General features: G+C 44.0%; 1 protein-coding gene across 3 annotated transcripts in view; it reads left to right on the top strand.

The window, feature by feature from the left end:
• manba (mannosidase, beta A, lysosomal) overlaps positions 1–21,087 on the top strand; it is a 62,608-nt gene that overhangs the window by 7,845 nt on the left and 33,676 nt on the right. For all 3 annotated transcript variants that reach the window (XM_055911077.1, XM_055911078.1, XM_055911079.1), the window contains exon 5: positions 11,359–11,482. In XM_055911077.1, coding sequence (XP_055767052.1) covers positions 11,359–11,482 — 124 coding nt within the window. The remainder of the gene's footprint in view (positions 1–11,358; positions 11,483–21,087) is intronic.

A 21,087-nucleotide genomic window follows, 5' to 3' on the forward strand; every position in this document is an offset into this window, starting at 1 on the left:
CACCATATGATTGTCTTTAAATTACAACAAAAAGTCACGACATTGTCACCGTCTTAATGGTTCTTCCTAGATAGCTCCTCTGTCTCGGTGGCCATCTTCCAGAGATCGTTCCTCTTCTTGCTGGTTCCATACTCTCTCTTATAGGGGAAGGAGAATATCTCATTAGTATTGTCAGCTGTGCTTAATTGCCTCTGGTTCACCTGTCTCCCATGCCTTGTTGGGCTACCATCCGTGAGCTCAGCCTGCCCTCTGGTGGTCCTTCCACATACCTTCCCCCTCAGGACCGAACCGGAGGGTCGGGCGCCAGACGCACCGTCTTGGTCGCGTCGGGACAGCGCGTCTGCATTCCCGTTCCTCGATCCGGCCCTGATCCGTCGACGTTCCTCCCGTCGATCACCTTCACCTTCCTCATGGCCTCCCTTAGGTCTGGGTCTCTATGCTGCGAGGTGCCGAACTGTCCCTTTAATTCCTGGGGCAGATCAACCTCGGTAGAGGGATGTGGAGGATGTTCCCCATCCCCCTCGGGGGTGACCGATGAGAACCCCTTCCAGGTTCCCTCCTCGGATGGAGCTTCAAATATATCCCTTAGCGTCTGGTTGCTCCTTCCTTCCTGTGTAGTGTATAACCCTTCACAAGTGTCTTCATCGGTGGTTTCCTGGAATATCTGTCGTAAACGTTGGGTTGCTATTTCTTCCTCTGCTGCAGAGGACGAGGACGTAGCTACGTCTCCTTGTAGGACTACTACCTCGGGCTTGGATTTTCTCTTCTTTCCTGTCCCCCTTCTTTCCACGCATAACGTCATCTGCCGAAGCTCCTTATATAAGGGACAGTCTCTCCCGATCAATAATGGTACCTTCAGCTGGGGCACTTTCCCTGCCCTGACTGTACACCTTCCTTTTGGAGTGAGAATCGGCAGATTCACAGTGGGGTAATAGTGGGTGTCTCCATGGATACAGGATACGGCTACTTTGTCTGGTAGCAGTGTTGCGGAGGTCACCAGCCGCTCCTCTACTAACGTAACCATACTTCCCGAGTCGAGGATGGCTACCACATCTTGTCCTTCGACTTGAACTGGAATCTCTGGGGCTGGAGCTATTTCTGCTAACCAACAGTGTTGATCCTGCCCCCTCAAACCGAGAGGTGTGGGGGTGGGCAGTGATGACTCTGTGACCCTGGGCTCGTCCTTGCTAGGACATTGTGGGGCATAATGGTTGGGAGACTGACATTTATAACACCGACCCTGCTGTGTGGGGGATGATTTCTCCCACCTCCGGAGGGGGTTTGGACGTTTCGGTGGCGGACGCGCCGGCGTGAGTCGGGGTACGGGATCGGAAGAATCCTTCCGTTCCTCCTTGTCACTTTTTAACAACTCCCCTGTAGACCGATATGTTTCCACCGCCTGTGCTATGTCGTCGGCTGACAACGGGTTGGCTTGCCCCACAACCCTTTTTAAGTCACTGGGTAATTCCCTCAATATCTTGTCCACTACAAGAGTCTCTATCACCTGTCCTACTCCCTTTTCAGGTTCTAGCCACTGTTTCGTCAGTCGTATTAATGCAAAAATCTGGGAACGGACGGGTTTGTCAGCTGTGTAGGTCCATTGATGGAACTTTACGGCCCTATCTCTGGCAGTCAGCTGGTACCGGGATAGGATCTCGGTTTTTAGTCGCCCATAGTCTGCAGCTTCGCGGGCATCCAGGTCAAAATAGGCTTCCTGAGCCACCCCGGTCAAAAGAGGGGCTAATGCGCTCGCCCATTCTGTGGGCGGCCACTCTTCCAAGGTGGCCGTCCTTTCGAAGGTCATGAGGAAGGCCTCAATATCATCCTCCTTGGAGAGACGAGGTAAGATGGCATGAGCAGCCGCTCTTGGCTTAACTCTAGGTTCTTCTCGCCGGCTCAGCTGTTGTTGCAGGAGTTCTATGGTTGTATGCTGTGCCGCGATCAATTGTTGTAGTAGGGCGTTATCCATCGTTCTTGAAAGGTTCCTCCTGGTCTACTGGAAGAATCTTGATTTACTCACTTATCCTTGTGTCACTCGTCCACCTAATGCCCACATTCTCCACCAATGTGAGCGGACCAAGTAATTGGGCGTCACTCTAAAGCGGGAAGGTGGAACAAACGAGTCAGGAGTAGGTTTTCTTGATTGAACAAAGTTCTATATTGAGGGCATTTGGACAACACAAACACTCCAACAGAATCAATGAAACTCTCCAAAGGAACAAAACATATATCTTCTTCTCCAGAGCAAAACAGGAACACCATATGATTGTCTTTAAATTACAACAAAAAGTCACGACATTGTCACCGTCTTAATGGTTCTTCCTAGATAGCTCCTCTGTCTCGGTGGCCATCTTCCAGAGATCGTTCCTCTTCTTGCTGGTTCCATACTCTCTCTTATAGGGGAAGGAGAATATCTCATTAGTAGTGTCAGCTGTGCTTAATTGCCTCTGGTTCACCTGTCTCCCATGCCTTGTTGGGCTACCATCCGTGAGCTCAGCCTGCCCTCTGGTGGTCCTTCCACATACCTTCCCCCTCAGGACCGAACCGGAGGGTCGGGCGCCAGACGCACCGTCTTGGTCGCGTCGGGACAGCGCGTCTGCATTCCCGTTCCTCGATCCGGCCCTGATCCGTCGACGTTCCTCCCGTCGATCACCTTCACCTTCCTCATGGCCTCCCTTAGGTCTGGGTCTCTATGCTGCGAGGTGCCGAACTGTCCCTTTAATTCCTGGGGCAGATCAACCTCGGTAGAGGGATGTGGAGGATGTTCCCCATCCCCCTCGGGGGTGACCGATGAGAACCCCTTCCAGGTTCCCTCCTCGGATGGAGCTTCAAATATATCCCTTAGCGTCTGGTTGCTCCTTCCTTCCTGTGTAGTGTATAACCCTTCACAAGTGTCTTCATCGGTGGTTTCCTGGAATATCTGTCGTAAACGTTGGGTTGCTATTTCTTCCTCTGCTGCAGAGGACGAGGACGTAGCTACGTCTCCTTGTAGGACTACTACCTCGGGCTTGGATTTTCTCTTCTTTCCTGTCCCCCTTCTTTCCACGCATAACGTCATCTGCCGAAGCTCCTTATACAAGGGACAGTCTCTCCCGATCAATAATGGTACCTTCAGCTGGGGCACTTTCCCTGCCCTGACTGTACACCTTCCTTTTGGAGTGAGAATCGGCAGATTCACAGTGGGGTAATAGTGGGTGTCTCCATGGATACAGGATACGGCTACTTTGTCTGGTAGCAGTGTTGCGGAGGTCACCAGCCGCTCCTCTACTAACGTAACCATACTTCCCGAGTCGAGGATGGCTACCACATCTTGTCCTTCGACTTGAACTGGAATCTCTGGGGCTGGAGCTATTTCTGCTAACCAACAGTGTTGATCCTGCCCCCTCAAACCGAGAGGTGTGGGGGTGGGCAGTGATGACTCTGTGACCCTGGGCTCGTCCTTGCTAGGACATTGTGGGGCATAATGGTTGGGAGACTGACATTTATAACACCGACCCTGCTGTGTGGGGGATGATTTCTCCCACCTCCGGAGGGGGTTTGGACGTTTCGGTGGCGGACGCGCCGGCGTGAGTCGGGGTACGGGATCGGAAGAATCCTTCCGTTCCTCCTTGTCACTTTTTAACAACTCCCCTGTAGACCGATATGTTTCCACCGCCTGTGCTATGTCGTCGGCTGACAACGGGTTGGCTTGCCCCACAACCCTTTTTAAGTCACTGGGTAATTCCCTCAATATCTTGTCCACTACAAGAGTCTCTATCACCTGTCCTACTCCCTTTTCAGGTTCTAGCCACTGTTTCGTCAGTCGTATTAATGCAAAAATCTGGGAACGGACGGGTTTGTCAGCTGTGTAGGTCCATTGATGGAACTTTACGGCCCTATCTCTGGCAGTCAGCTGGTACCGGGATAGGATCTCGGTTTTTAGTCGCCCATAGTCTGCAGCTTCGCGGGCATCCAGGTCAAAATAGGCTTCCTGAGCCACCCCGGTCAAAAGAGGGGCTAATGCGCTCGCCCATTCTGTGGGCGGCCACTCTTCCAAGGTGGCCGTCCTTTCGAAGGTCATGAGGAAGGCCTCAATATCATCCTCCTTGGAGAGACGAGGTAAGATGGCATGAGCAGCCGCTCTTGGCTTAACTCTAGGTTCTTCTCGCCGGCTCAGCTGTTGTTGCAGGAGTTCTATGGTTGTATGCTGTGCCGCGATCAATTGTTGTAGTAGGGCGTTATCCATCGTTCTTGAAAGGTTCCTCCTGGTCTACTGGAAGAATCTTGATTTACTCACTTATCCTTGTGTCACTCGTCCACCTAATGCCCACATTCTCCACCAATGTGAGCGGACCAAGTAATTGGGCGTCACTCTAAAGCGGGAAGGTGGAACAAACGAGTCAGGAGTAGGTTTTCTTGATTGAACAAAGTTCTATATTGAGGGCATTTGGACAACACAAACACTCCAACAGAATCAATGAAACTCTCCAAAGGAACAAAACATATATCTTCTTCTCCAGAGCAAAACAGGAACACCATATGATTGTCTTTAAATTACAACAAAAAGTCACGACATTGTCACCGTCTTAATGGTTCTTCCTAGATAGCTCCTCTGTCTCGGTGGCCATCTTCCAGAGATCGTTCCTCTTCTTGCTGGTTCCATACTCTCTCTTATAGGGGAAGGAGAATATCTCATTAGTAGTGTCAGCTGTGCTTAATTGCCTCTGGTTCACCTGTCTCCCATGCCTTGTTGGGCTACCATCCGTGAGCTCAGCCTGCCCTCTGGTGGTCCTTCCACATAGCACAACGTAATTTAGCTTCACGGTCGTTTGTTGTTTTGTATAGTTTGTTAAAGTGTGTCGTGTTCGTTCATCTTCTTTAAATAAAAAGAGAAGATGTATCATTATTCCGCTGCATCTTGGTCCGTCTCTCCAGTACACGATCGTGACACTAGCTCACACCTTTGCTGTCAGCTAACTAGCTACTAGCTACCTTCATCCAAAACAAAAGATATATTGAACATTTTAATTTACTGTTCCATATTTTATTTAACTAATTGTTGGTATATTTATTCATTTGGTCTCGTATTTTGTACATAATACTGTCCTAGTAGCAGTCTGATATTTACAAAGTGACATGAATGGGCTCGTTTTCTGCGAAAAAAGCTAGCTAGCTAGATACCTAGATGATATTAGCAACATAGCGTTATTTTAGGTTGTGTCTAGATGGTATACAGCTACGGACGGGAGTGACACATACATTGTCATTTTGGAGTCGTTTTGGGGAGCATTTGAATTTACCCTTAACCTAACCAGTGTCTTAACCTTAACATAATAATCCTAACCTGCTGCGTGAGTTCTCCTAACCTGTGTCTTAACCTTAACATAATAATCCTAACCTGCTGCGTGAGTTCTCCTAACCTGTGTCTTAACCTTAACATAATAATCCTAACCTGCTGCGTGAGTTCTCCTAACCTGTGTCTTAACCTTAACATAATAATCCTAACCTGCTGCGTGAGTTCTCCTAACCTGTGTCTTAACCTTAACATAATAATCCTAACCTGCTGCGTGAGTTCTCCTAACCTGTGTCTTAACCTTAACATAATAATCCTAACCTGCTGCGTGAGTTCTCCTAACCTGTGTCTTAACCTTAACATAATAATCCTAACCTGCTGCGTGAGTTCTCCTAACCTGTGTCTTAACCTTAACATAATAATCCTAACCTGCTGCGTGAGTTCTCCTAACCTGTGTCTTAACCTTAACATAATAATCCTAACCTGCTGCGTGAGTTCTCCTAACCTGTGTCTTAACCTTAACATAATAATCCTAACCTGCTGCGTGAGTTCTCCTAACCTGTGTCTTAACCTTAACATAATAATCCTAACCTGCTGCGTGAGTTCTCCTAACCTGTGTCTTAACCTTAACATAATAATCCTAACCTGCTGCGTGAGTTCTCCTAACCTGTGTCTTAACCTTAACATAATAATCCTAACCTGCTGCGTGAGTTCTCCTAACCTGTGTCTTAACCTTAACATAATAATCCTAACCTGCTGCGTGAGTTCTCCTAACCTGTGTCTTAACCTTAACATAATAATCCTAACCTGCTGCGTGAGTTCTCCTAACCTGTGTCTTAACCTTAACATAATAATCCTAACCTGCTGCGTGAGTTCTCCTAACCTGTGTCTTAACCTTAACATAATAATCCTAACCTGCTGCGTGAGTTCTCCTAACCTGTGTCTTAACCTTAACATAATAATCCTAACCTGCTGCGTGAGTTCTCCTAACCTGTGTCTTAACCTTAACATAATAATCCTAACCTGCTGCGTGAGTTCTCCTAACCTGTGTCTTAACCTTAACATAATAATCCTAACCTGCTGCGTGAGTTCTCCTAACCTGTGTCTTAACCTTAACATAATAATCCTAACCTGCTGCGTGAGTTCTCCTAACCTGTGTCTTAACCTTAACATAATAATCCTAACCTGCTGCGTGAGTTCTCCTAACCTGTGTCTTAACCTTAACATAATAATCCTAACCTGCTGCGTGAGTTCTCCTAACCTGTGTCTTAACCTTAACATAATAATCCTAACCTGCTGCGTGAGTTCTCCTAACCTGTGTCTTAACCTTAACATAATAATCCTAACCTGCTGCGTGAGTTCTCCTAACCTGTGTCTTAACCTTAACATAATAATCCTAACCTGCTGCGTGAGTTCTCCTAACCTGTGTCTTAACCTTAACATAATAATCCTAACCTGCTGCGTGAGTTCTCCTAACCTGTGTCTTAACCTTAACATAATAATCCTAACCTGCTGCGTGAGTTCTCCTAACCTGTGTCTTAACCTTAACATAATAATCCTAACCTGCTGCGTGAGTTCTCCTAACCTGTGTCTTAACCTTAACATAATAATCCTAACCTGCTGCGTGAGTTCTCCTAACCTGTGAAAAGTCTATTCTGTTCGTAGTTGTATACAATCTAGTCTTCACCCTTATTTTACCAGATCTTCTCCTTCAGCTGGTGGAGTTCTGATATTTCATCCCTTACCATTTCTGCCAACTATATGAACCAGCTGAAACCTATTTAAATTCATGGTGTCAGAATGCACTGCTGTATTAAAGCAATTCAGAACTAACTTGACATGTTCTGTGGCAAAAAGCCAGATTAAGTTTAAGAATAAGCACATTTATTTGACAAAAATGCACCTCGTCGCCCATCAATCACGTCAAACACATGAACTCCAACCGTGACATTATTTTAAAGAAATCCGAATAGTAAACAATGCATACATCCAGTGCCTCAGAAAGTATTCATGCCCTTTGACTCATTCCACATTTTGTTGTTACAGCCTGAATTCAAAATGGATTCAATATTTTCTTCTCACACATCTACACACAATACCCCATAAGGACATCACAATACCCCACAATGACATCACAATACCCCATAATGACATCACAATACCCCATAAGGACATCACAATACCCCATAAGGACATCACAATACCCCATAAGGACATCACAATACCCCATAAGGACATCACAATACCCCATAAGGACATCACAATACCCCATAATGACATCACAATACCCCATAAGGACATCACAATACCCCATAAGGACATCACAATACCCCATAATGACATCACAATACCCCATAAGGACATCACAATACCCCATAAGGACATCACAATACCCCATAAGGACATCACAATACCCCATAATGACATCACAATACCCCATAAGGACATCACAATACCCCATAAGGACATCACAATACCCCATAAGGACATCACAATACCCCATAAGGACATCACAATACCCCATAAGGACATCACAATACCCCATAATGACATCACAATACCCCATAAGGACATCACAATACCCCATAAGGACATCACAATACCCCATAAGGACATCACAATACCCCATAAGGACATCACAATACCCCATAAGGACATCACAATACCCCATAATGACATCACAATACCCCATAAGGACATCACAATACCCCATAAGGACATCACAATACCCCATAAGGACATCACAATACCCCATAATGACATCACAATACCCCATAAGGACATCACAATACCCCATAAGGACATCACAATACCCCATAAGGACATCACAATACCCCATAAGGACATCACAATACCCCATAAGGACATCACAATACCCCATAATGACATCACAATACCCCATAAGGACATCACAATACCCCATAAGGACATCACAATACCCCATAAGGACATCACAATACCCCATAAGGACATCACAATACCCCATAAGGACACCACAATACCCCATAAGGACATCACAATACCCCATAAGGACATCACAATACCCCATAAGGACATCACAATACCCCATAAGGACATCACAATACCCCATAAGGACATCACAATACCCCATAAGGACATCACAATACCCCATAAGGACATCACAATACCCCATAAGGACATCACAATACCCCATAAGGACATCACAATACCCCATAATGACATCACAATACCCCATAAGGACATCACAATACCCCATAAGGACATCACAATACCCCATAAGGACAACACAATACCCCATAAGGACATCACAATACCCCATAAGGACATCACAATACCCCATAAGGACATCACAATACCCCATAAGGACATCACAATACCCCATAAGGACATCACAATACCCCATAAGGACATCACAATACCCCATAAGGACATCACAATACCCCATAAGGACATCACAATACCCCATAAGGACATCACAATACCCCATAAGGACATCACAATACCCCATAATGACATCACAATACCCCATAAGGACATCACAATACCCCATAAGGACATCACAATACCCCATAAGGACACCACAATACCCCATAAGGACATCACAATACCCCATAAGGACACCACAATACCCCATAAGGACATCACAATACCCCATAAGGACATCACAATACCCCATAAGGACATCACAATACCCCATAAGGACATCACAATACCCCATAAGGACATCACAATACCCCATAAGGACATCACAATACCCCATAAGGACATCACAATACCCCATAAGGACATCACAATACCCCATAAGGACATCACAATACCCCATAAGGACATCACAATACCCCATAAGGACATCACAATACCCCATAATGACATCACAATACCCCATAATGACATCACAATACCCCATAATGACATCACAATACCCCATAATGACATCACAATTACAGCCTTCTCTGTTTTTAAGTGACACGTTCTACCCAGCGACTGGTTAGTGTTTATAGAGATGATGGAAATTCCTCTGACGTTCTTTGGTGAATCCAAATAGTTTAGAGTTGGTTAAACAAGGACTCCGTGCTAGGGATCTTTTCACAACTAGCCATGTCAGTCAAATGTTTTTATATAAATGTTAATTTAAATGGCTTGTTGAGGACGATTGAAGCTACTACACTTGAGTGCAAACAGCACGGCATATAACAGCGGAGAGAGCATTGTGCAATTCACTGCCGTTGTTTACAAGTGCAGCTCGTACAAACTAACTAGGTCGCTTGACAAGTTTGATTAACAGCTACTGATAACAGCTACTGCTCAAATAAATCCTGATGTTTCTGAGTACTGGATGACTGATGTCGCTAGATAGTGAAGTGTGTCGACAATAGTGATGAGAGTCAGTCAGCTAACGTATTAGCTAATGTGGTTTCCACAAGTATAAACGAGTTAGCCAGAGACCGAATCTAAATGTAAAATAGCAATGAGTTTGTTCGTCATGTTGCGGTGGTTGTCACCAACTAACAGGAGCGTGTTTTCCATGCGAGAGCTTTTCGTAGTGAAACTTAGCTTGGTAACGTTAAGCTAATTTACTAGCTAACTAGCACAGACAACGTTAACTTATCTAGTAGACCTGGCTAGCTACGTCGGTAAACAACTTTAATGTCCTTCTCTGGACTGACATTTGCAATTGCTTATTTCAATTGACCTACCTCGGTGTTTCACGTCCACACCATAACGCACCGCCGGCTTCCTGCACATTGAGACAGTACTGTGCAGCCGTATTCATCGACCTGGCCAAGGCTTTCGACTCTGTCAATCACCACATTCTTATTGGCAGACTCGACAGCCTTGGTTTCTCAATTGATTGCCTCGCCTGGTTCACCAACTACTTCTCTGATAGAGTTCAGTGTGTCAAATCGGAGGGCCTGTTGTCCGGACCTCTGGCAGTCTCTATGGCGGTGCCTCAGGGTTCAATTCTCGGGCCGACTCTCTTCTCTGTATAAATGACTGATGTTGCTCTTGCTGCTGGTGATTCTCTGATCCACCTCTACGCAGACGACACCATTCTGTATACATCTGGCCCTTCTTTTGACACTGTGTTAACAACCCTCCAGACAAGCTTCAATGCCATACAACTCTCCGTCCGTGGCCTCCAACTGCTCTTAAATGCAAGTAAAACTAAATGCATGCTCTTCAACCGATCTCTGCCTGCACCTGCCCGCCTGTCCAACATCACTACTCTGGACGGCTCTGACTTAGAATATGTGGACAACTACAAATACCTAGGTGTCTGGTTAGACTGTAAACTCTCCTTCAAGACTCACATTAAGCATCTCCAATCCAAAATTAAATCTAGAATCGGCTTCCTATTTCGCAACAAAGCATCCTTCACTCACGCTGCCAAACATACCCTCGTAAAACTGACCATCCTACCGATCCTCGACTTCGGTGATGTCATCTATAAAATAGCCGCCAATACTCTACTCAATAAATTGGATGCAGTCTATCACAGTGCCATCCGTTTTGTCACCAAAGCCCCATACACTACCCACCACTGCGACATGTACGCTCTCGTTGGTTGGCCCTCGCTTCATACTCGTCGTCAAACCCACTGGCTACAGGTTATCTACAAGACCCTGCTAGGTAAAGCTCCGCCTTATCTCAGCTCACTGGTCACCATAGCAACACGTCGGCTGGTTTCTAGTGATGTTGCTGGTCTTCTTCACGACGGACACAGCTGATTCATGACATTATCCAGATAATGTAGCGGCCGCTCTAACGACCATAATAGAAGCCATTTGGGAGGAGGCAAAGGTCATGTGGAACCATTCTAGCCAATCAGAGGGCAGATTCGCCTGTGAACAACAGGCACAACTAGTTAATAACTAGTTACCACAGCCACAAAGACGATAGTCTATATCGTAGAAATTCATGTGGTTTTCATTTAAGGTTAGGCATAAGTTTTAACACTGTGGTTAAGGTTTCAAATCACCATCCGACATACAGATGCTTATGACGTTGGAGTCATGCCCTAGAAAATAACAGTCAATTATATTTGTGATCACCATTCACCCTGTTGGATAACTCTCCTGTCTGCTGGTGTTTCACCCTACCAGGCCCAGAGTTCCTTCAGTTGGGACTGGGGACCGTCGTTCCCAACCCTGGGGCTGTGGAAGGGTGTTCGTCTGGAGGCCTTTGATGTGCTGCGCCTCATCCATCTCTCTACTGTACCAGTCTATAGTATGTCTCTACTGTACCAGTCTATAGTATGTCTCTACTGTACCAGTCTATAGTATGTCTCTGTCTCTCTACTGTACCAGTCTATAGTATGTCTCCGTCTCTCTACTGTACCAGTCTATAGTATGTCTCTGTCTCTCTACTGTACCAGTCTATAGTATGTCTCCGTTTCTCTACTGTACCAGTCTATAGTATGTCTCTACTGTACCAGTCTATAGTATGTCTCTGTCTCTCTACTGTACCAGTCTATAGTATGTCTCTGTCTCTCTACTGTACCAGTCTATAGTATGTCTCTGTCTCTCTACTGTACCAGTCTATAGTATGTCTCCGTCTCTCTACTGTACCAGTCTATAGTATGTCTCCGTCTCTCTACTGTACCAGTCTATAGTATGTCTCTGTCTCTCTACTGTACCAGTCTATAGTATGTCTCTGTCTCTCTACTGTACCAGTCTATAGTATGTCTCTACTGTACCAGTCTATAGTATGTCTCTGTCTCTACTGTACCAGTCTATAGTATGTCTCTACTGTACCAGTCTATAGTATGTCTCTGTCTCTCTACTGTACCAGTCTATAGTATGTCTCCGTCTCTCTACTGTACCAGTCTATAGTATGTCTCTGTCTCTCTACTGTACCAGTCTATAGTATGTCTCCGTCTCTCTACTGTACCAGTCTATAGTATGTCTCCATCTCTCTACTGTACCAGTCTATAGTATGTCTCTGTCTCTCTACTGTACCAGTCTATAGTATGTCTCTACTGTACCAGTCTATAGTATGTCTCTACTGTACCAGTCTATAGTATGTCTCCGTCTCTCTACTGTACCAGTCTATAGTATGTCTCTGTCTCTCTACTGTACCAGTCTATAGTATGTCTCTGTCTCTCTACTGTACCAGTCTATAGTATGTCTCTACTGTACCAGTCTATAGTATGTCTCTGTCTCTACTGTACCAGTCTATAGTATGTCTCTACTGTACCAGTCTATAGTATGTCTCTGTCTCTCTACTGTACCAGTCTATAGTATGTCTCCGTCTCTCTACTGTACCAGTCTATAGTATGTCTCTGTCTCTCTACTGTACCAGTCTATAGTATGTCTCCGTCTCTCTACTGTACCAGTCTATAGTATGTCTCCATCTCTCTACTGTACCAGTCTATAGTATGTCTCCATCTCTCTACTGTACCAGTCTATAGTATGTCTCTGTCTCTCTACTGTACCAGTCTATAGTATGTCTCTACTGTACCAGTCTATAGTATGTCTCTACTGTACCAGTCTATAGTATGTCTCCGTCTCTCTACTGTACCAGTCTATAGTATGTCTCCGTCTCTCTACTGTACCAGTCTATAGTATGTCTCCGTCTCTCTACTGTACCAGTCTATAGTATGTCTCTGTCTCTCTACTGTACCAGTCTATAGTATGTCTCTGTCTCTCTACTGTACCAGTCTATAGTATGTCTCCGTCTCTCTACTGTACCAGTCTATAGTATGTCTCTACTGTACCAGTCTATAGTATGTCTCCTTCTCTCTACTGTACCAGTCTATAGTATGTCTCCATCTCTCTACTGTACCAGTCTATAGTATGTCTCTACTGTACCAGTCTATAGTATGTCTCTACTGTACCAGTCTATAGTATGTCTCTGTCTCTCTACTGTACCAGTCTATAGTATGTCTCTACTGTACCAGTCTATAGTATGTCTCTACTGTACCAGTCTATAGTATGTCTCCGCCTCTCTACTGTACCAGTCTATAGTATGTCTCCGCCTCTCTACTGTACCAGTCTATAGTATGTCTCCGTCTCTCTACTGTACCAGTCTATAGTATGTCTCTGTCTCTCTACTGTACCAGTCTATAGTATGTCTCCGTCTCTCTACTGTACCAGTCTATAGTATGTCTCCGTCTCTCTACTGTACCAGTCTATAGTATGTCTCTGTCTCTCTACTGTACCAGTCTATAGTATGTCTCCATCTCTCTACTGTACCAGTCTATAGTATGTCTCTACTGTACCAGTCTATAGTATGTCTCTACTGTACCAGTCTATAGTATGTCTCTGTCTCTCTACTGTACCAGTCTATAGTATGTCTCCGTCTCTCTACTGTACCAGTCTATAGTATGTCTCCATCTCTCTACTGTACCAGTCTATAGTATGTCTCGTCTCTCTACTGTACCAGTCTATAGTATGTCTCTGTCTCTCTACTGTACCAGTCTATAGTATGTCTCCGTCTCTCTACTGTACCAGTCTATAGTATGTCTCTGTCTCTCTACTGTACCAGTCTATAGTATGTCTCCATCTCTCTACTGTACCAGTCTATAGTATGTCTCCGTCTCTCTACTGTACCAGTCTATAGTATGTCTCCGTCTCTCTACTGTACCAGTCTATAGTATGTCTCTGTCTCTGTCTCTCTACTGTACCAGTCTATAGTATGTCTCTGTCTCTGTCTCTCTACTGTACCAGTCTATAGTATGTCTCTACTGTACCAGTCTATAGTATGTCTCCGTCTCTCTACTGTACCAGTCTATAGTATGTCTCTGTCTCTGTCTCTCTACTGTACCAGTCTATAGTATGTCTCTACTGTACCAGTCTATAGTATGTCTCCGTCTCTCTACTGTACCAGTCTATAGTATGTCTCCGTCTCTCTACTGTACCAGTCTATAGTATGTCTCTGTCTCTCTACTGTACCAGTCTATAGTATGTCTCCGTTTCTCTACTGTACCAGTCTATAGTATGTCTCTACTGTACCAGTCTATAGTATGTCTCTGTCTCTCTACTGTACCAGTCTATAGTATGTCTCTGTCTCTCTACTGTACCAGTCTATAGTATGTCTCTGTCTCTCTACTGTACCAGTCTATAGTATGTCTCCGTCTCTCTACTGTACCAGTCTATAGTATGTCTCCGTCTCTCTACTGTACCAGTCTATAGTATGTCTCTGTCTCTCTACTGTACCAGTCTATAGTATGTCTCTGTCTCTCTACTGTACCAGTCTATAGTATGTCTCTGTCTCTCTACTGTACCAGTCTATAGTATGTCTCTACTGTACCAGTCTATAGTATGTCTCTGTCTCTACTGTACCAGTCTATAGTATGTCTCTACTGTACCAGTCTATAGTATGTCTCTGTCTCTCTACTGTACCAGTCTATAGTATGTCTCCGTCTCTCTACTGTACCAGTCTATAGTATGTCTCTGTCTCTCTACTGTACCAGTCTATAGTATGTCTCCGTCTCTCTACTGTACCAGTCTATAGTATGTCTCCATCTCTCTACTGTACCAGTCTATAGTATGTCTCCATCTCTCTACTGTACCAGTCTATAGTATGTCTCCGTCTCTCTACTGTACCAGTCTATAGTATGTCTCTACTGTACCAGTCTATAGTATGTCTCTACTGTACCAGTCTATAGTATGTCTCCGTCTCTCTACTGTACCAGTCTATAGTATGTCTCTGTCTCTCTACTGTACCAGTCTATAGTATGTCTCTGTCTCTCTACTGTACCAGTCTATAGTATGTCTCTACTGTACCAGTCTATAGTATGTCTCTGTCTCTACTGTACCAGTCTATAGTATGTCTCTACTGTACCAGTCTATAGTATGTCTCTGTCTCTCTACTGTACCAGTCTATAGTATGTCTCCGTCTCTCTACTGTACCAGTCTATAGTATGTCTCTGTCTCTCTACTGTACCAGTCTATAGTATGTCTCCGTCTCTCTACTGTACCAGTCTATAGTATGTCTCCATCTCTCTACTGTACCAGTCTATAGTATGTCTCCATCTCTCTACTGTACCAGTCTATAGTATGTCTCTGTCTCTCTACTGTACCAGTCTATAGTATGTCTCTACTGTACCAGTCTATAGTATGTCTCTACTGTACCAGTCTATAGTATGTCTCTACTGTACCAGTCTATAGTATGTCTCCGTCTCTCTACTGTACCAGTCTATAGTATGTCTCCGTCTCTCTACTGTACCAGTCTATAGTATGTCTCCGTCTCTCTACTGTACCAGTCTATAGTATGTCTCTGTCTCTCTACTGTACCAGTCTATAGTATGTCTCTGTCTCTCTACTGTACCAGTCTATAGTATGTCTCCGTCTCTCTACTGTACCAGTCTATAGTATGTCTCTACTGTACCAGTCTATAGTATGTCTCCTTCTCTCTACTGTACCAGTCTATAGTATGTCTCCATCTCTCTACTGTACCAGTCTATAGTATGTCTCTACTGTACCAGTCTATAGTATGTCTCTACTGTACCAGTCTATAGTATGTCTCTGTCTCTCTACTGTACCAGTCTATAGTATGTCTCTACTGTACCAGTCTATAGTATGTCTCTACTGTACCAGTCTATAGTATGTCTCCGCCTCTCTACTGTACCAGTCTATAGTATGTCTCCGCCTCTCTACTGTACCAGTCTATAGTATGTCTCCGTCTCTCTACTGTACCAGTCTATAGTATGTCTCTGTCTCTCTACTGTACCAGTCTATAGTATGTCTCCGTCTCTTTACTGTACCAGTCTATAGTATGTCTCCGTCTCTCTACTGTACCAGTCTATAGTATGTCTCTGTCTCTCTACTGTACCAGTCTATAGTATGTCTCCATCTCTCTACTGTACCAGTCTATAGTATGTCTCTACTGTACCAGTCTATAGTATGTCTCTACTGTACCAGTCTATAGTATGTCTCTGTCTCTCTACTGTACCAGTCTATAGTATGTCTCCGTCTCTCTACTGTACCAGTCTATAGTATGTCTCCATCTCTCTACTGTACCAGTCTATAGTATGTCTCGTCTCTCTACTGTACCAGTCTATAGTATGTCTCTGTCTCTCTACTGTACCAGTCTATAGTATGTCTCCGTCTCTCTACTGTACCAGTCTATAGTATGTCTCTGTCTCTCTACTGTACCAGTCTATAGTATGTCTCCATCTCTCTACTGTACCAGTCTATAGTATGTCTCCGTCTCTCTACTGTACCAGTCTATAGTATGTCTCCGTCTCTCTACTGTACCAGTCTATAGTATGTCTCTGTCTCTGTCTCTCTACTGTACCAGTCTATAGTATGTCTCTGTCTCTGTCTCTCTACTGTACCAGTCTATAGTATGTCTCTACTGTACCAGTCTATAGTATGTCTCCGTCTCTCTACTGTACCAGTCTATAGTATGTCTCTGTCTCTGTCTCTCTACTGTACCAGTCTATAGTATGTCTCTACTGTACCAGTCTATAGTATGTCTCCGTCTCTCTACTGTACCAGTCTATAGTATGTCTCCGTCTCTCTACTGTACCAGTCTATAGTATGTCTCTGTCTCTCTACTGTACCAGTCTATAGTATGTCTCCGTTTCTCTACTGTACCAGTCTATAGTATGTCTCTACTGTACCAGTCTATAGTATGTCTCTGTCTCTCTACTGTACCAGTCTATAGTATGTCTCTGTCTCTCTACTGTACCAGTCTATAGTATGTCTCTGTCTCTCTACTGTACCAGTCTATAGTATGTCTCCGTCTCTCTACTGTACCAGTCTATAGTATGTCTCCGTCTCTCTACTGTACCAGTCTATAGTATGTCTCTGTCTCTCTACTGTACCAGTCTATAGTATGTCTCTGTCTCTCTACTGTACCAGTCTATAGTATGTCTCTGTCTCTCTACTGTACCAGTCTATAGTATGTCTCTACTGTACCAGTCTATAGTATGTCTCTGTCTCTACTGTACCAGTCTATAGTATGTCTCTACTGTACCAGTCTATAGTATGTCTCTGTCTCTCTACTGTACCAGTCTATAGTATGTCTCCGTCTCTCTACTGTACCAGTCTATAGTATGTCTCTGTCTCTCTACTGTACCAGTCTATAGTATGTCTCCGTCTCTCTACTGTACCAGTCTATAGTATGTCTCCATCTCTCTACTGTACCAGTCTATAGTATGTCTCCATCTCTCTACTGTACCAGTCTATAGTATGTCTCTGTCTCTCTACTGTACCAGTCTATAGTATGTCTCTACTGTACCAGTCTATAGTATGTCTCTACTGTACCAGTCTATAGTATGTCTCTACTGTACCAGTCTATAGTATGTCTCTACTGTACCAGTCTATAGTATGTCTCTACTGTACCAGTCTATAGTATGTCTCCGTCTCTCTACTGTACCAGTCTATAGTATGTCTCCGTCTCTCTACTGTACCAGTCTATAGTATGTCTCTGTCTCTCTACTGTACCAGTCTATAGTATGTCTCTGTCTCTCTACTGTACCAGTCTATAGTATGTCTCCGTCTCTCTACTGTACCAGTCTATAGTATGTCTCTACTGTACCAGTCTATAGTATGTCTCCTTCTCTCTACTGTACCAGTCTATAGTATGTCTCCATCTCTCTACTGTACCAGTCTATAGTATGTCTCTACTGTACCAGTCTATAGTATGTCTCTACTGTACCAGTCTATAGTATGTCTCTGTCTCTACTGTACCAGTCTATAGTATGTCTCTACTGTACCAGTCTATAGTATGTCTCTACTGTACCAGTCTATAGTATGTCTCCGCCTCTCTACTGTACCAGTCTATAGTATGTCTCCGTCTCTCTACTGTACCAGTCTATAGTATGTCTCCGTCTCTCTACTGTACCAGTCTATAGTATGTCTCTGTCTCTCTACTGTACCAGTCTATAGTATGTCTCCGTCTCTCTACTGTACCAGTCTATAGTATGTCTCCGTCTCTCTACTGTACCAGTCTATAGTATGTCTCTGTCTCTCTACTGTACCAGTCTATAGTATGTCTCTGTCTCTACTGTACCAGTCTATAGTATGTCTCTACTGTACCAGTCTATAGTATGTCTCTACTGTACCAGTCTATAGTATGTCTCTGTCTCTCTACTGTACCAGTCTATAGTATGTCTCGTCTCTCTACTGTACCAGTCTATAGTATGTCTCCGTCTCTCTACTGTACCAGTCTATAGTATGTGTCCATCTCTCTACTGTACCAGTCTATAGTATGTCTCCGTCTCTCTACTGTACCAGTCTATAGTATGTCTCTGTCTCTGTCTCTCTACTGTACCAGTCTATAGTATGTCTCTGTCTCTGTCTCTCTACTGTACCAGTCTATAGTATGTCTCTACTGTACCAGTCTATAGTATGTCTCCGTCTCTCTACTGTACCAGTCTATAGTATGTCTCTGTCTCTGTCTCTCTACTGTACCAGTCTATAGTATGTCTCTACTGTACCAGTCTATAGTATGTCTCCGTCTCTCTACTGTACCAGTCTATAGTATGTCTCCATCTCTCTACTGTACCAGTCTATAGTATGTCTCTACTGTACCAGTCTATAGTATGTCTCTACTGTACCAGTCTATAGTATGTCTCTGTCTCTCTACTGTACCAGTCTATAGTATGTCTCCGTCTCTCTACTGTACCAGTCTATAGTATGTCTCCATCTCTCTACTGTACCAGTCTATAGTATGTCTCGTCTCTCTACTGTACCAGTCTATAGTATGTCTCTGTCTCTCTACTGTACCAGTCTATAGTATGTCTCCGTCTCTCTACTGTACCAGTCTATAGTATGTCTCTGTCTCTCTACTGTACCAGTCTATAGTATGTCTCCATCTCTCTACTGTACCAGTCTATAGTATGTCTCCGTCTCTCTACTGTACCAGTCTATAGTATGTCTCCGTCTCTCTACTGTACCAGTCTATAGTATGTCTCTGTCTCTGTCTCTCTACTGTACCAGTCTATAGTATGTCTCTGTCTCTGTCTCTCTACTGTACCAGTCTATAGTATGTCTCTACTGTACCAGTCTATAGTATGTCTCCGTCTCTCTACTGTACCAGTCTATAGTATGTCTCTGTCTCTGTCTCTCTACTGTACCAGTCTATAGTATGTCTCTACTGTACCAGTCTATAGTATGTCTCCGTCTCTCTACTGTACCAGTCTATAGTATGTCTCCGTCTCTCTACTGTACCAGTCTATAGTATGTCTCTGTCTCTCTACTGTACCAGTCTATAGTATGTCTCCGTTTCTCTACTGTACCAGTCTATAGTATGTCTCTACTGTACCAGTCTATAGTATGTCTCTGTCTCTCTACTGTACCAGTCTATAGTATGTCTCTGTCTCTCTACTGTACCAGTCTATAGTATGTCTCTGTCTCTCTACTGTACCAGTCTATAGTATGTCTCCGTCTCTCTACTGTACCAGTCTATAGTATGTCTCCGTCTCTCTACTGTACCAGTCTATAGTATGTCTCTGTCTCTCTACTGTACCAGTCTATAGTATGTCTCTGTCTCTCTACTGTACCAGTCTATAGTATGTCTCTGTCTCTCTACTGTACCAGTCTATAGTATGTCTCTACTGTACCAGTCTATAGTATGTCTCTGTCTCTACTGTACCAGTCTATAGTATGTCTCTACTGTACCAGTCTATAGTATGTCTCTGTCTCTCTACTGTACCAGTCTATAGTATGTCTCCGTCTCTCTACTGTACCAGTCTATAGTATGTCTCTGTCTCTCTACTGTACCAGTCTATAGTATGTCTCCGTCTCTCTACTGTACCAGTCTATAGTATGTCTCCATCTCTCTACTGTACCAGTCTATAGTATGTCTCCATCTCTCTACTGTACCAGTCTATAGTATGTCTCTGTCTCTCTACTGTACCAGTCTATAGTATGTCTCTACTGTACCAGTCTATAGTATGTCTCTACTGTACCAGTCTATAGTATGTCTCTACTGTACCAGTCTATAGTATGTCTCTACTGTACCAGTCTATAGTATGTCTCTACTGTACCAGTCTATAGTATGTCTCCGTCTCTCTACTGTACCAGTCTATAGTATGTCTCCGTCTCTCTACTGTACCAGTCTATAGTATGTCTCTGTCTCTCTACTGTACCAGTCTATAGTATGTCTCTGTCTCTCTACTGTACCAGTCTATAGTATGTCTCCGTCTCTCTACTGTACCAGTCTATAGTATGTCTCTACTGTACCAGTCTATAGTATGTCTCCTTCTCTCTACTGTACCAGTCTATAGTATGTCTCCATCTCTCTACTGTACCAGTCTATAGTATGTCTCTACTGTACCAGTCTATAGTATGTCTCTACTGTACCAGTCTATAGTATGTCTCTGTCTCTACTGTACCAGTCTATAGTATGTCTCTACTGTACCAGTCTATAGTATGTCTCTACTGTACCAGTCTATAGTATGTCTCCGCCTCTCTACTGTACCAGTCTATAGTATGTCTCCGTCTCTCTACTGTACCAGTCTATAGTATGTCTCCGTCTCTCTACTGTCCCAGTCTATAGTATGTCTCTGTCTCTCTACTGTACCAGTCTATAGTATGTCTCCGTCTCTCTACTGTACCAGTCTATAGTATGTCTCCGTCTCTCTACTGTACCAGTCTATAGTATGTCTCTGTCTCTCTACTGTACCAGTCTATAGTATGTCTCTGTCTCTACTGTACCAGTCTATAGTATGTCTCTACTGTACCAGTCTATAGTATGTCTCTACTGTACCAGTCTATAGTATGTCTCTGTCTCTCTACTGTACCAGTCTATAGTATGTCTCGTCTCTCTACTGTACCAGTCTATAGTATGTCTCCGTCTCTCTACTGTACCAGTCTATAGTATGTGTCCATCTCTCTACTGTACCAGTCTATAGTATGTCTCCGTCTCTCTACTGTACC

Source organism: Salvelinus fontinalis, unplaced genomic scaffold (genome assembly GCF_029448725.1).
Source record: "Salvelinus fontinalis isolate EN_2023a unplaced genomic scaffold, ASM2944872v1 scaffold_0045, whole genome shotgun sequence".
NCBI classification, from domain to species: Eukaryota; Metazoa; Chordata; class Actinopteri; order Salmoniformes; family Salmonidae; genus Salvelinus; species Salvelinus fontinalis.